Raw genomic sequence first — 13,030 nt, forward strand, 5'->3', positions numbered from 1 at the left:
GAGAAAATATCAAATTTGAGGCCTAAGTGTTTCCTAGAAAGAATGTTAGAGATCATATACCTTATTTGTATTTTAACTTGCTCATTTAATATTTCTAAGGTAATATTCTCATTTAAAAAATCCAAACAATAACAAAAAGTCTCTTTTGCTCCTCTTGGCCACCACCCAGTTCCACTTTCCTCTCCTGAAATAGCCAATGTTAACTAGTTGATACATATCCTTCTACTCCTCTTCTGTAAAAATACATAAATATATGCAACTGTAACATTATATGTTGTTTAAAATAAATACATGATCTCACAATGTATATCTTCACTTATTTTTTCACTTAAAATGTTTTGAGATCTCTCCTATCTATGTTTTACTCCAGCCCCTTCACCCATTTTAGGAGAAGGAAATGGCAACCCACTCCAGCACTCTTGTCTGGAAAATCCCATGGACGGAGGAGCCTGGTGGGCTGCGGTCCATGGGGTCGCTAAGAGTCGGACAGGACTGAGCGACTTCACTTTCACTTTTCACTTTCATGCATTGGAGAAGGAAACAGCAACCCACTCCAGTGTTCTTGCCTGGAGAATCCCAGGGACGGGTGAGCCAGGTGGGCTGCCGTCTATGGGGTCGCACAGAGTCAGACACGACTGAAGTGACTTAGCAGCAGCAGCAGCAGCTTCACCCAATTCAAGCTCTTCATTTCACAGAAAAGGAAACTGAAGTCTAAAGTAGTAAAACGATTTTCCAAAGGCTGAATAGCAAGAGCCGAGCCAGTAGTACTTTCAAAATCAAACAAAAATCAGTGATTATTTACTGAACAAAGTTTGCAGAAACTAAAAAGGAACAAAATCTACTCAGAATCCAGCCTCTCCAATAGTTATTTTTTTTCTCTGTTCAGCTTTTGTCTGTATGCAGAACTACTTTTTTACATAGTTGTAATCAAAGCATAAATCAATTGGTGTCCTTTTTTTTTTTTTTTTTCTTTTCTGTTTTGGCCACGCTGCAGGGCTTTGCAGCATGAGGAATCTTAGTTTCCTGCTCAGTGAAAGCCACGAGCCACCAAGGAATTCCCTTTTTTCACTTAAGTTAATCAGATGTTCATATTACTATCAAGTCGACTAGTTAATTGGCAATGATTGGTGACCAAACAGTTCATCTAGTAGTCAAGCCCTCTTCACAGACTTTCAAGTTACTAACTTCACTTTCCCCTAGATCCTGGTTCCGGTCCATTTCTCATCCCCTTCAGAGGCATTTCTCAACTCTTAAAGAGCTCCCATTTCCATCCTGGGTCTCTAGGGGGAATCTCAATACTCTCCCGGACCTGGGTCGCCTCAGTCTTCCCCGAGGTTCCCAAGAGAAGGTTTCACAAAGTCAGTTTCCGAGGTCCAGGAAACGCGAGTCACTGATGGCTACGCTTCGGGGTTCTGTTTGGGAACCTCCAGAATTGACTGGAGTAAGCGCTTGCAGGGTCCTTGTGGGGTCAGGGTGTGGAGGCCGGGCCCAGTCCTATTCACGTGACCCGGCCCCAGGGAGAGGAGTTCGTTTTCCCACCGGAGGGGGCGCTGGGGGTGACAGGGGAGCCAGTCCCCTCCCCTCCGGGGTACTCCTGGGCGTCGCTCTCCGACTCGGGGCTCTGACGCCATCTCTCCGCGCCGGGGGCGGGGCGCGCTTGACGCCATCTCCGGGCGCCCGGCTGGGGGGGCGCTGGGTGTGGGGCGGCTCCGGGGCCGGGGATGGCGGCGGCCGCTATTGCGGCGGCTCCGGGACCAGCGGGAGGAGCCCGGGGAGCGCCGTGAGATGGGCCGGTGAGTGTCGCCTGGATTTAGGCCGCCGACCTCACTGGGGCCAAGCAGGCCTGGGTTTGGTGCTCTGAAGGAAGTGGCCCCCCAGAGCCCGTTGCCCCGCGGACCGAGGGAGCGAAAGAGGCCTCGCCTAGACCCCGGATCGCTTCTCACCGGCCCGGCCCAGAGAGCTGCCTCAGGTTCCTGCGCCCCTGCGGCTGTGTCCTGGCGGCCCGGGGTGTCCGAGTCCTCGGGGCGGGAAGGGGCCCCCAAACAAGGAAGCAGCGCCTGCGGGGCCTCGCCCTTACTCCTCTGCTTGAAAGGTCGACCCGCTACTCTCTAAACGCAGAATTCCCAATTTCGGGCCTTACCACTTTGGGGGCAGTGATTGGGGGATCAAGGGAAGCCTTAGCCCTGTCTGTTCTAAGCTCCTCGCCCCCAGCGAATTCGAGTCTGGGGCTGGATTCAATCTCTTGATTCTGGGCTGTGCTGGCAGCTCCGGCAGCTCTCCGGAATGGTCCTCCTTTCCCGTTAGCTCCGTTAGGTCCACAGGCTGCGTCTTGCCCTGGAGAAATCCTCATTGAGCCTCTTAAGAGGCTAACGTTTCAGATTCCAAAATGTGTTTTGCGTTGTGGGAACCTGGTGAACAGTCTTGGCTCTTTGTTACTCCCGCAGACCTTTTGCCTCTTTCAGTCCTTTTATTAGCCTCTGTTTGGCTAACCCCTCTGTGACCTAGAGGCAGGTTTTCTTTAGTGTTTTAGTCATGAGAGGCAAGTATCATTCTTGAATTGAAGATGTGACCCCGTTTTCTGTTGGAAATGACAGAGAAAGCTAACAGCTTTTCAGTTACTGGAACTGCTGGCCAAGAAGGAATGCAAGACTTGTGCCTTCTGTGTAACTTTGTGTTTGTGGAACAAAGAGTTTGTCTTTCCACCTTGTTTTCCTGTCTTCTTCCTTTCTTTTCTTTCTTTCTTTTTTTTTTTTTTTGATATATCTGCACCTTGCCGACCTTAGGGGAGAAATGCCTTCAGTTCGGTTTGAGGCTTGCAGTGTTCTGTAGGACTTGGAAAGCACAGTGGGTAGTATCAACAATTTCTCCAAGTACTGGTCAGTATTACTTTTTTTGTTTTCAGAGATTAAGGCTCTGGTCTTCAGTGCATAATGTTTCTGACAGGTGTAGATTCAGATGTTGACAGTTTAGCAGTTTTGTTTCCCATTGTTGCGGTACCTGAGGATGAAGGCAATACTTTCAGTTTCTGTCATACCTGATTCAGCACTTGGTACAAAGTTGTCACTTAGAAATTTTACACACACACACAGGAGTCTGTTTTTTTTTTACCCTGGAAATTTGTTAATAAGGCTTCCCTTTGAGTGACTCCCCCTTGACCTCTTTTTCTGCCCCAGAAACATAAATAATTGTTCTTTTTCCTCCAGTGCCTCTTTTCTCATTTAAATAACCTCCACATCTATGTTTTCATTAGCCCAGAATAAAAGTGAAATCCGTGAGACTGACTTTTTTCCTGCTTCCCTTTGTTCACATGGGGACAATGTTGAGTCTTCTACTTTGTGCATTTACCTGAAACTGGGATTGGAAGTAAATTTAACCTTTGGTGGAATAGGTACAGGTAGAGAGTGAAGAATACGATGTTAAGGAAAACAGTGAAGTTTGACACTTGGAAATTTTTTTCCCAGAGATGTCTTCCTACAAATTAGAATTTAATGTGTTGTTACCCCTAGAGAAGAGGTTGAGACAGGGACTCCTGAACTTTAATGTCCTTGTGGCTTTAGAATTCGCTTTCTTCATGATCCTGGGGATGGTCAGAGGCTAGGCTCCTGCTTACTCTATTCCTGTTTCTGTCTTGTAGGCTCCCAAGCCAGTGGGGAGGACACTGCTTCTTATTACAGCTTCTCAGAAACACCACTGGAAGCTCAGGTAATAGAGGCGCTTTGGATACCTTGTTGCAGAAAAACATCTGGAATCAACAGTGGAAAAACAGACCAGAGTGTAATATCATAGAAATCTTTTTTCAGAGCCAAAGAACTGAAGCCTGATTGGAAGAAACAGGTGACAAATTTCATAGCTGTTCAAGTGTTCAGACCAAAATGATACTTTGTGACAGTGGACAAAAGGGTGTATGAAAGGTGATAGAGAAAGGGGAGAGAGAACTTTCTTACGAATCACATAGACCTAAGATAGCGGTAAAGAGGCATGTTTTGGGGAATGGAACCAGAATCTTTAAGAAGTGGTACCTAGAGCCTCCCTACCAAAGAAAAGGAGCCATTGGCAAAGGAAAAAAAGAAAGGGAATGAGTGAAGAAGGCAAATTGAAGGTGGTCCATGGGAGGAAAAGAAGTCTCGCCAGACTAGGGAACACGAAGTCTGTGTGAGGTCAGAAGAGTTTTGTTGCTCTTTGAAGAAAAGGAGAAATAAATAAATTCTAGAAAATGCCAGTACAATCACTTTCCTCTTAGGCCCCTAAGTTTGAATGTAGTATTTCATGGGGCAGAGAAGATACTTATTTTCGTAACATATTTAGGGAACAGCATTTTTTTAAAAAACAAGCAGACCTCAGGACCTACTGACTCCTGGGTCCTTGGGGTAGTGGTGATATGAGGCAAAGGAGGTAAGGCCTAGGAGGGAGGAGGGGGACCGGTGAGGTCATAACCCAAATTAGGCTGGGGAAAGGAAGCAAGGATGAGCTCATATGTTCAGGAAAGAAGATAGCGCAGTAGTGTTTGGTGACAAAAGGAGAAACTTAAGGACCCAGCAGCAAAGACCATGTGTTCAAATCCCCCTTAGGGGAAAAGGCTCAGAATAGGGTTCCCATCAGAGACACAGCTAATCATGACGCTGTTGGTTTCCCTGGGGTCATGGGCCCACAGGTTACGTTACGCGTTTTTGAATGCTTGTCCTTGTAGCTGTGTGGTTTCTGTGATTGTTTCTTTCATGTCCTTGGCTGGATGAGTGAGGGGGGTAGCATCCTTGTCTGCCTCTTTCTTATTCCTCTTTTTTTCCCAGCAGTCCCCTTGGTTCCATCTTCCTCCATGGATGCAGTTCCTGCTCTTCCATTTGACTTGGTGTACCCCTGGGTTACTGTTCTTTGCCTCTGATTTGTTCCCTAGCAGATGTGGGCGCCCCAGCCAACAGCACAGAGGGGTGCAGGGGAGCCACAAAGAAGCCCCTTCTGATGCCCCAAGGAGCAAGCCGACCCCTTCCAGGCTCCAGGAACACCACAAAGCAATATGAAACCTGTTCATGAGAGGAGTCAGGAATGCCTTCCACCAAAGAAACGAGACCTCCCCGTGACCAGCGAGGATATGGGGAGAACCACCAGCTGCTCAACTAACCACACACCCTCCAGTGATGCTTCTGAATGGTCCCGAGGGGTTGTGGTGGCCGGGCAGAGCCAGGCAGGAGCCAGAGTCAGCCTGGGGGGTGACGGAGCTGAGGCCATCACCGGCCTGACGGTGGACCAGTATGGCATGCTGTATAAGGTGGCTGTGCCACCTGCCACCTTCTCCCCAACTGGCCTCCCATCTGTGGTGAACATGAGCCCCTTGCCCCCCACATTTAATGTAGCGTCTTCTCTGATTCAACATCCAGGAATCCACTATCCCCCAATCCACTATGCTCAGCTCCCGTCCACCTCTCTGCAGTTCATCGGGTCTCCGTACAGCCTTCCTTATGCCGTGCCACCTAATTTCCTCCCGAGTCCCCTCCTTTCTCCTTCTGCCAACCTTGCCACCTCTCACCTTCCACACTTTGTGCCATATGCCTCACTCCTGGCAGAAGGTGCCACTCCTCCCCCGCAGGCTTCATCCCCAGCCCATTCGTTCAGCAAAGCCCCCTCTGCCAGCTCCCCGCCTGGGCAGTTGCCACATCACTCAAGTACTCAGCCACTGGACCTCGCTCCAGGCCGGATGCCCATTTATTATCAGATGTCCAGGCTCCCTGCTGGGTACACCTTGCATGAAACCGCCCCTGCAGGTGCCAGCCCAGTTCTTACTCCTCAGGAGGGCCAGCCTGCTCTGGAAGCAGCCGCTGCCAATGGACAGAGACCGCGAGATAGGAATTTAGCGAGACGGGAAAGCGAAGCCCTTGACTCCCCCAGCAGCAAGGGCGAGGGCCAGGGACTGGTGCCAGTGGTCGAATGTGTGGTGGACGGACAATTGTTTTCAGGTTCTCAGTCTGCACGGGTGGAGGTGGCAGTGCCAGCACACCGAGGGACCCCGGACACTGACCTTGAGGTCCAGCGGGTGGTGGGTGCTTTAGCTTCTCAGGACTACCGGGCAGTGGCAGCTCAGAGGAAGGACGAGCCCAGCCCCCTCAACCTGTCCCACCATAATCCCGAACTCCAAGGCGGGGGGCGAGGGCCAGCCAGGAGCACCGCCGAGATGGCTGAGAAAAACCAGGCCCGAGGGGTCTCCCCTCACTCCCATCAGGAACCCCTGAAGCATAGACCTTTCCCCAAAGCAGTGGTTGTAGCCAACGGCAACCTGGTGCCCGCTGGAACTGACCCAGGCCTGCTGCCTGTGGGTTCGGAGATCCTGGTGGCATCAAGTTTGGACATACAGGCCAGAGCCGCCTTCCCAGACAAGGAGTCAACACCACCCCCCGTGACTTCTTCCCATTTGCCCTCCCATTTCATGAAGGGCGCCATCATCCAGCTGGCTACGGGGGAGCTGAAGCGGGTGGAGGACCTCCAGACACAGGATTTTGTGCGCAGTGCCGAAGTGAGCGGGGGGCTGAAGATTGACTCAAGCACAGTTGTGGACATTCAGGAGAGCCAGTGGCCTGGATTTGTCATGCTGCACTTCGTGGTGGGTGAGCAGCAGAGCAAAGTGAGCATCGAGGTGCCCCCTGAGCACCCTTTCTTCGTCTATGGCCAGGGCTGGTCCTCCTGCAGCCCCGGGCGGACTGCACAACTCTTCTCTCTGCCCTGCCATCGGCTTCAGGTGGGAGATGTCTGCATCTCTATCAGTTTACAGAGCTTGAACAGTAACTCAGTCTCTCAGTCCAGCTGTGCTCCCCCAGGCCAGCTGGGTCCTCCCCGAGAAAGACCTGAGAGGACAGTCCTGGGACCCCGAGAGCAATGTGACAGTGATGGGAAAAGCCAGCCGTCAGGCGAGGGCTCCCGGTCGGTAGAGCCCTCGCAGCCGGAGCCTGGTGCTCAGGCCTGCTGGCCTGCCCCGAGCTTCCAAAGATACAGCACGCAAGGGGAGGAGGCGCGGGCTGCACTGCTCCGTCCCTCTTTCATTCCGCAGGAGGTGAAGCTGTCCATCGAAGGGCGCTCTAATGCGGGGAAATGAACCTATCCCAGACCCGGACTGGGGCTCCAGCCCAGAGCTGGGCCTCACCGTGAGTGAGCAGAGGATTTGCACATGCCGACCAGGGGGTAGCTCTCTGGGCAGTGAGGTTAGTGGGGAAGAGGCGGCACGAAGGCAGCCTCCCAAGGCAGGGTCTGTTACCTGTCACCCCATGGCATCCTTTGAGAACAGCCCCCACTGGGGTGCTGTGATGGGGAGCAGCAGGCCTGGGCCAAGGAAGGAAGGGGGTGCACACAGGATAAGAAACATTCCAAATATCAGGGCCCCCATGTTCTTTCCTCTTCATCCCTGGCTCCTGCAAGGAGAGAGTCAGGCTTTGGGAGCAGGTGGCAGAGGGAGGGAGCAAAGAAAGAGCCAAAAATGATGATCCACAGCTTATAGTAGCAGTTCAGCTGTCTGAAGTTGTGTTTTTTTTTTTTTCCTTTCTTTTTTGTGATGGGAGGGCAGGAGGCCCCATGGTTGGAAGTAAGAGGGTTCCCACCCAGAACTCTTCTTTTGAGAGCTGTGCACTTTAAAGGGTAGTTTTGTTACAGATGTTGGAGGCTGGGTTTTTTTGCAGGGGACTCTGCGTGACCCTCTGCTCCAGCCATTTCCTGTCTCCCCACCGTTCCTCCCACAAGGCTTCTAGCATCCCACCAGGAGAGAGAAGCCCCTCCAAGGCTCAGAGTGGAGACCTATCTTGGCGGGGACCCAGTTGCGGGATATGAGGAGAAAGACCTGATGGCCAGGCTGACCAGGCTCTAGGCAGAGCTTCCGGAAGGGCAGCTGACGTGACAAAGCCCCTCCCACTCAGTGTGCCAGACCCACTTTGAAACTGTCCTGAACCTTGAGTTGCTAATGGTGACTTTCAAAACAACCAGTGGACCCTTCGCCCCAGGCCCCTATACCCGCTCCTCTGTCTGTCTTTGTTGTGCCTAAGTGCCTGCGCTGCCCCCACCCTCTGCTGACCTAACCTGTCTGCTTGGTGTCTTGACCCGGGCCTAAGTTTTAGCTGCATTGCCGTTCCCTTTCTACAAAACTGGTTTTGTCCACGCTGACCAACACCTCTAGTTTTTGGTGTGTAGGGGGTCTCTCTGGCTTCCCTTTCAGTTATTCTCTAGTTTTGAAAACTCATCAGAGTCATGTCCCCTCCTGTCCTGTAGTTGAACCGTTTGGCGGAGAAACAAGAATGGAACTATGCCCTGGGTCGGGGCCAGTATCAGTGGCTGGGCAGTGCCCATCCTTAGGTTTTTACAGAGTCCCTCCCACCTTACTCCACACCCTCTCCCAGCATTTGGGCTTCCCCAAGCTGTCTCCTCCCACAGCCCGCTCTAAGGTGTTGGGATAGTCTTTTTTTTTTTTTTTTAATTTTGTCCGTAGGATTTTAGTTCCTTAAATCAGGGACTGAACCTAGATCCTCAGCAGTGAAAGCATGGAGTCCTAACCACTGGACCACCAGGGAATTCCCTGAGATACTCTTGATAATATTTCAATACCTGAGAAGTCTCCTAGATTTCATTTCGTGGTGGAGTATTCCTCTGCAAAGAGTTTTTCCAATCTTAGTTGCATGTGCCCCCATGTCTTAAGCCCATTTTTTTCTTCATGACTTTTTAGCATCAGCTTGGACTGTGGGATTCCAGTGGATGTTGAGAATTAGGCTTCCCCCATCAGTTTTCAGGTGGGTGGGTGGGTATTCTGTTTGTATGGCTGTGGGGGGAGCCTTAGACTCTTGAAACAACTCAGGGTATTGTCCACTCAGTTCTCTGGTGAGGCTTCTCCCAGGGTATGACCCTGGCCTTTCAAGATGGACTGGCCGAGGCCTGGCCTGTCATCCAGAGTCCCAAACCTCTGAGGTCTGATCTCTGCTCTGTCGAAGACTTTAGGCAAGTCTTGTGACCTCTCACTTTTTCACTTCCTCCCCAGCTGCCAAATGGGGATAAATAATTTTACCTACCTCCTGGGGGGAGGGGGAGTTCTGAGAATGGAGTCATTCTTAGTGTTCAGGTGCTAAAGGTTGTTCTCCTGGGGGAACAGAGTGACTGAGACTGGCCTGTTTGCTCCAAGCCCTACACTCCACAGTTTCATTCCTTGCAAGCAGTTTCCTGGTCAGTCAGCTCCTGGAGGCCTGTCCAAAGGAAACTGCTGACCTGATCACTTCAGTCTCCGGTTCACCTCAGAACCAAACACCAGCCATGTCTGGTGAACACCCAACCTTGTACACATTTGGGATCATGTCCTTTCCCTTCTCTGTCCCCGCTCTCTCTCAATGCTGCTTTCTCTAGCTTGTTTCGACACTGGGGGCCTGTGGGGCTGAGTCTTAAGGAATTTTCTCAGAGGAGGCCTCCAGAGAAGGCCTCATTTCTGGCTGCTCCACAAGCAATTCATTCCCAGTTTCTCATACCCAGGTGTCTCAGAAACCTCCTTTCTCATTAGGAAGGCTCATCCACTGAATATAGTGACAGGCACATAGTAAATACTCGAGAAATAACTACCATGGATACCAACCAAGCTTCTTCCTTGTGGGAGCAAACCTCTGTCTAACCAGATACACGCCAAGTAGTTTAAATACAAAAACCCCTCACTGCCCAGCCTGGTAATTTCCACTTAATTCTGGAAAGAGAAAATCTTGTGCACCTTGGCGAGCTGGGTCCTGAGCTTTCTGCTGCTGTTCCTCTTCAGTCTCTTGCTGGTAAAGCAATACCAGCACTTCCCCTGATACTGTGCCATGCTTATGTAATATATTGATACTTGACTTTGCTGAGCTGCAGAGGTGTCTTGTGTAAAGTATGGTCTCCCAGGGAAAGAAGCTCTGTGCTCTAGGTCCTGGTCAGAGCACTGGCATTCCCCTTACCTTTTCCCTCTGTTCAGTCTTTTCTTCCAGGTGTGAGGAATGAATAACCTATGATGTGTCCATTCTTCCTCGTGAAGATTTCATAAGTGTTATTATAAGAGGCCTAAGAGCAGTTTGAAAGAATGAGTGTTTTGGTGGGATGCTGTCAGCTTTGGGGGGGTAGTGGACAGTTGGAGAAGGCCAGTGTCTGGGGTAGGACATCCTAGAGCTTAGACATAGAAAGGACGATGGCTGACTCTGGCGTTACACAGAAATGCCTACACTGGTTTGGGAGGTGGACCAGGTGAAGGACAGGTAAGACATCCAAGTCTTGGATAACCATTTCTATCAAGATTAATGTACAAGGAGGGGGTTTAGCATGGGGGAAGGGGAAACTGGGAGGTCAGAGCTGAGCACTGGTAGCCCAGTGAGGAGGTGCGGCCAGTAGATCTGGACTGATCCTTCTATACTCTTGGTTCAGTTGGTTGTCACATCAGGGGCTTTGGTCTGTGCTGCTTTGCCACTGCTGCTGTCTATTCACTGTCCTGCCTGCTGCCCTTCACAGTGCTCTTTCTGTGTCTTTGGCCATATAGGTGAGACCCAGGCATCCTGTCCATCCTTACCTGTGCAAGGGTTACTTTGTAGCAAAGTCATGTTGAGTAGGGATGGTATGAAATGCTGCTGGTGGGCTGGTGAATCCAAAGGGATGTGGCTTCAGTGCGTCTTGGGAGCCCTTTGGCTCCAAATATCTGACTCTTGAAGAAGAGACAAGTGGGTCCTGTAAGTGGTGTTTTCTGTGTATTCGCTTCTTTCCTTTATAATATCTTGTATCCTGTTTTAAAACTTAAATGATGGGGAACCAGGTTAGGACCTGTGTCAGCATCCCAGGGAGGTTCATCTGGCTCCAGTTAAGTGGATTCTGGGGTTGGAGGGTTTGAAATAGACCCTCAGGTGGGGTTTAGTTTTATTTTTACCACTGGGCACCATAGAAGATGCACAGGGTGGAGGTATGATTTCAGCCTGCAAGAAGCAGGAATGTTGAAAAGTTGAGTGATCACACTGGAGATAAAGGGTAGACATGAGTTGACTGGGAAGGGGCTTGGGTCCATTGGAGTAAAGACAACCTGGTTGACTGAATTGGCCGTGGGAGATTTAAGTTACAGTCTTATAGCAAATAGTGCAGAGGCCAAGTTTTAGGGAGACTTCTTGGCCTCTGAGGCTAAGATTACTAAACCACACTGAAGCTACAATACTTTCCAGATGGGAAGAAGTGTACACTACAGTTGAAGATCTGAACCATGTGAGGTTGGATGTTGACCAGGAACCTATTAGCCCTTTGCTGGGAAGCCTTCACCCTCCAGCTTCCCTGGGATAGGCAGGGCCTCCCGCATTATGCAATAATAAAAAACGCATCTGGGTCTTTGCAGCTGTCAGTTGCTCTTTCAACTCTAGGATCCTTCTTTGGGCCACACGTCTGGTCTGGGCCTAGGATGATGCTGGCCCTTGAGATGCTAGAGTCGACTGCACACTCTCCTTACCTGCAGACTATGCACAGTGCCTGGGGCGGAAGGAGGAGAGGTGGTGCGGTGTGCCCTGCTGAGCCTCCCCAGCAGGAACAGTAGTAATAAATGCACTTTTCACACTAAGGTTTCTTTATTAGTTCTCCTATTAAGCCTAGATCCTCCCCTGGTAGACTGCAAACTCAAAAGTCTGTGTGATTCCCCCAAGCCATTCTACTGCAAATGCCCAGCAGTGAAGATGGCCTCAAATTGAGTTCCTGTCTGCAGTGTGTGTGGCGGCAGCCCATGTGCCTTTACCTATTGTCAAACTTGCAAGCATTTATTTTGGTCTTTATGACTGTCATGGGGACTGAGGTTCTTCAAAGAGAGAGCGAGCGCGCGTGCGAGTGTGAACAAGCTGATGACACTGGTTTTACATCCACTCCCTGCACAGGGAGTTTGCACATAGTTGTGAGCTGCGAGTGGTTAGTGCATCACTGAGGTTGCTGAAGGGAGGGTTCATCTCTCATTTGCTTGACACTCGCATTCAAGAGAAGCTTGTGTTGGGGAAGAGACTGACAGTACTCTTGGCAAACTTAAAGTATTAAAAATAAGGCTGTCCCCTACAACCTCCCTCGTCACACACAGGATCCCTGTAGCCAAAACAGTGTATGTTCCAGCCGCAGAGAGCAGACTGCTCTCAGCTTGCACAGCACCTTAGGGGAGGGAAGAGTATATGGGTAGGGAACGGGGTGGAGAAGGGAGGATGGGGATATTGTCATCCAGGTGGCTTTAGGGTCCTGAGGAGTAGTAGAGGACGGCACTGGGGAGGTCTGATGGATGGATCTGATTTGTGTAGGAGTTCCCTGTAGATAAATTACTGATCCCCCAACTACTATCCCCAGTATGTAATGGCTAAATTAATATGTAATCAACTGCATTGTATCTAAAGCCTTAGAACTAGTCAGGTGCTCCCCCCACCCAATACCATTTCTTACCCCCTAATCCTACCTGATCTTTAACAAAGCATTAATAATTCTAAGGATAATCTCTATTTTGTTGTGCTTTTTTGTAACTGTTTTAAATAAATCAATTTGTACTGTATATTTGTACTTTTGTGAGATCCTTTTTGCTGTTTTACCATTTTAAGTCTCTGTACTTGGCTACACACAGATTGTATTTTTATTGTTAATGCTCTTCTTATGGATACCTGCATTTAACTTGTGGACTATGTAAACACATATATCAATATCTATATATCTATATATCTATCTATATAAACTACTAGCTTTTCCTTTTGGTGTTTGCGCCTTCTTCATATCCCAGCCTTAGATGGTGGCCCTTGGGTGGGGGACCGAAGCCCTGTGTGGCAGGGCTTGAACTAGCAAGCAAGCGGCACCCATCTTTATGTGGTGGCCTGGGGGCAGGTTGCGCGAGCTAGTCCTGAACTGTGCTCTACACGTTCTGTTGTATCTCAGGGACCCAGAAGTCTACCTGGAGACTCAAATACTGTACTACCACAACCACAAGGACCTGTAGATGCCCTCACTGTTGGCCTTTTTTCTAATTCTAATCTCAGGAACAATGCCAGAAACTTTCGGAGTAAGTCAGCTCCAATCCCAGCTA

General features: G+C 49.9%; 1 protein-coding gene across 5 annotated transcripts; it reads left to right on the forward strand.

The window, feature by feature from the left end:
- The first annotated feature begins 1,656 nt into the window (after positions 1–1,656).
- ATXN1L (ataxin 1 like) lies at positions 1,657–12,698 on the forward strand. Of its 5 annotated transcripts, none has more exons than XM_043436141.1 (3): positions 1,657–1,793; positions 3,635–3,702; positions 4,892–12,698. In XM_043436141.1, the coding sequence occupies exon 3, from the start codon at positions 5,012–5,014 to the stop codon at positions 7,076–7,078; it is 2,067 nt and encodes a 688-aa protein (XP_043292076.1). In that variant the 5' UTR covers positions 1,657–1,793; positions 3,635–3,702; positions 4,892–5,011; the 3' UTR covers positions 7,079–12,698. The 5 variants fall into 5 exon arrangements, with proteins under 5 accessions (XP_043292076.1, XP_043292074.1, XP_043292077.1 ...); XM_043436139.1 differs by having other exon boundaries at positions 4,895–12,698; XM_043436142.1 differs by lacking the exon at positions 1,657–1,793 and having other exon boundaries at positions 3,696–3,834; positions 4,895–12,698.
- Positions 12,699–13,030: the final 332 nt, after the last annotated feature.

This window comes from Cervus canadensis, chromosome 18 (assembly GCF_019320065.1).
Source record: "Cervus canadensis isolate Bull #8, Minnesota chromosome 18, ASM1932006v1, whole genome shotgun sequence".
Taxonomy (NCBI): domain Eukaryota; kingdom Metazoa; phylum Chordata; class Mammalia; order Artiodactyla; family Cervidae; genus Cervus; species Cervus canadensis.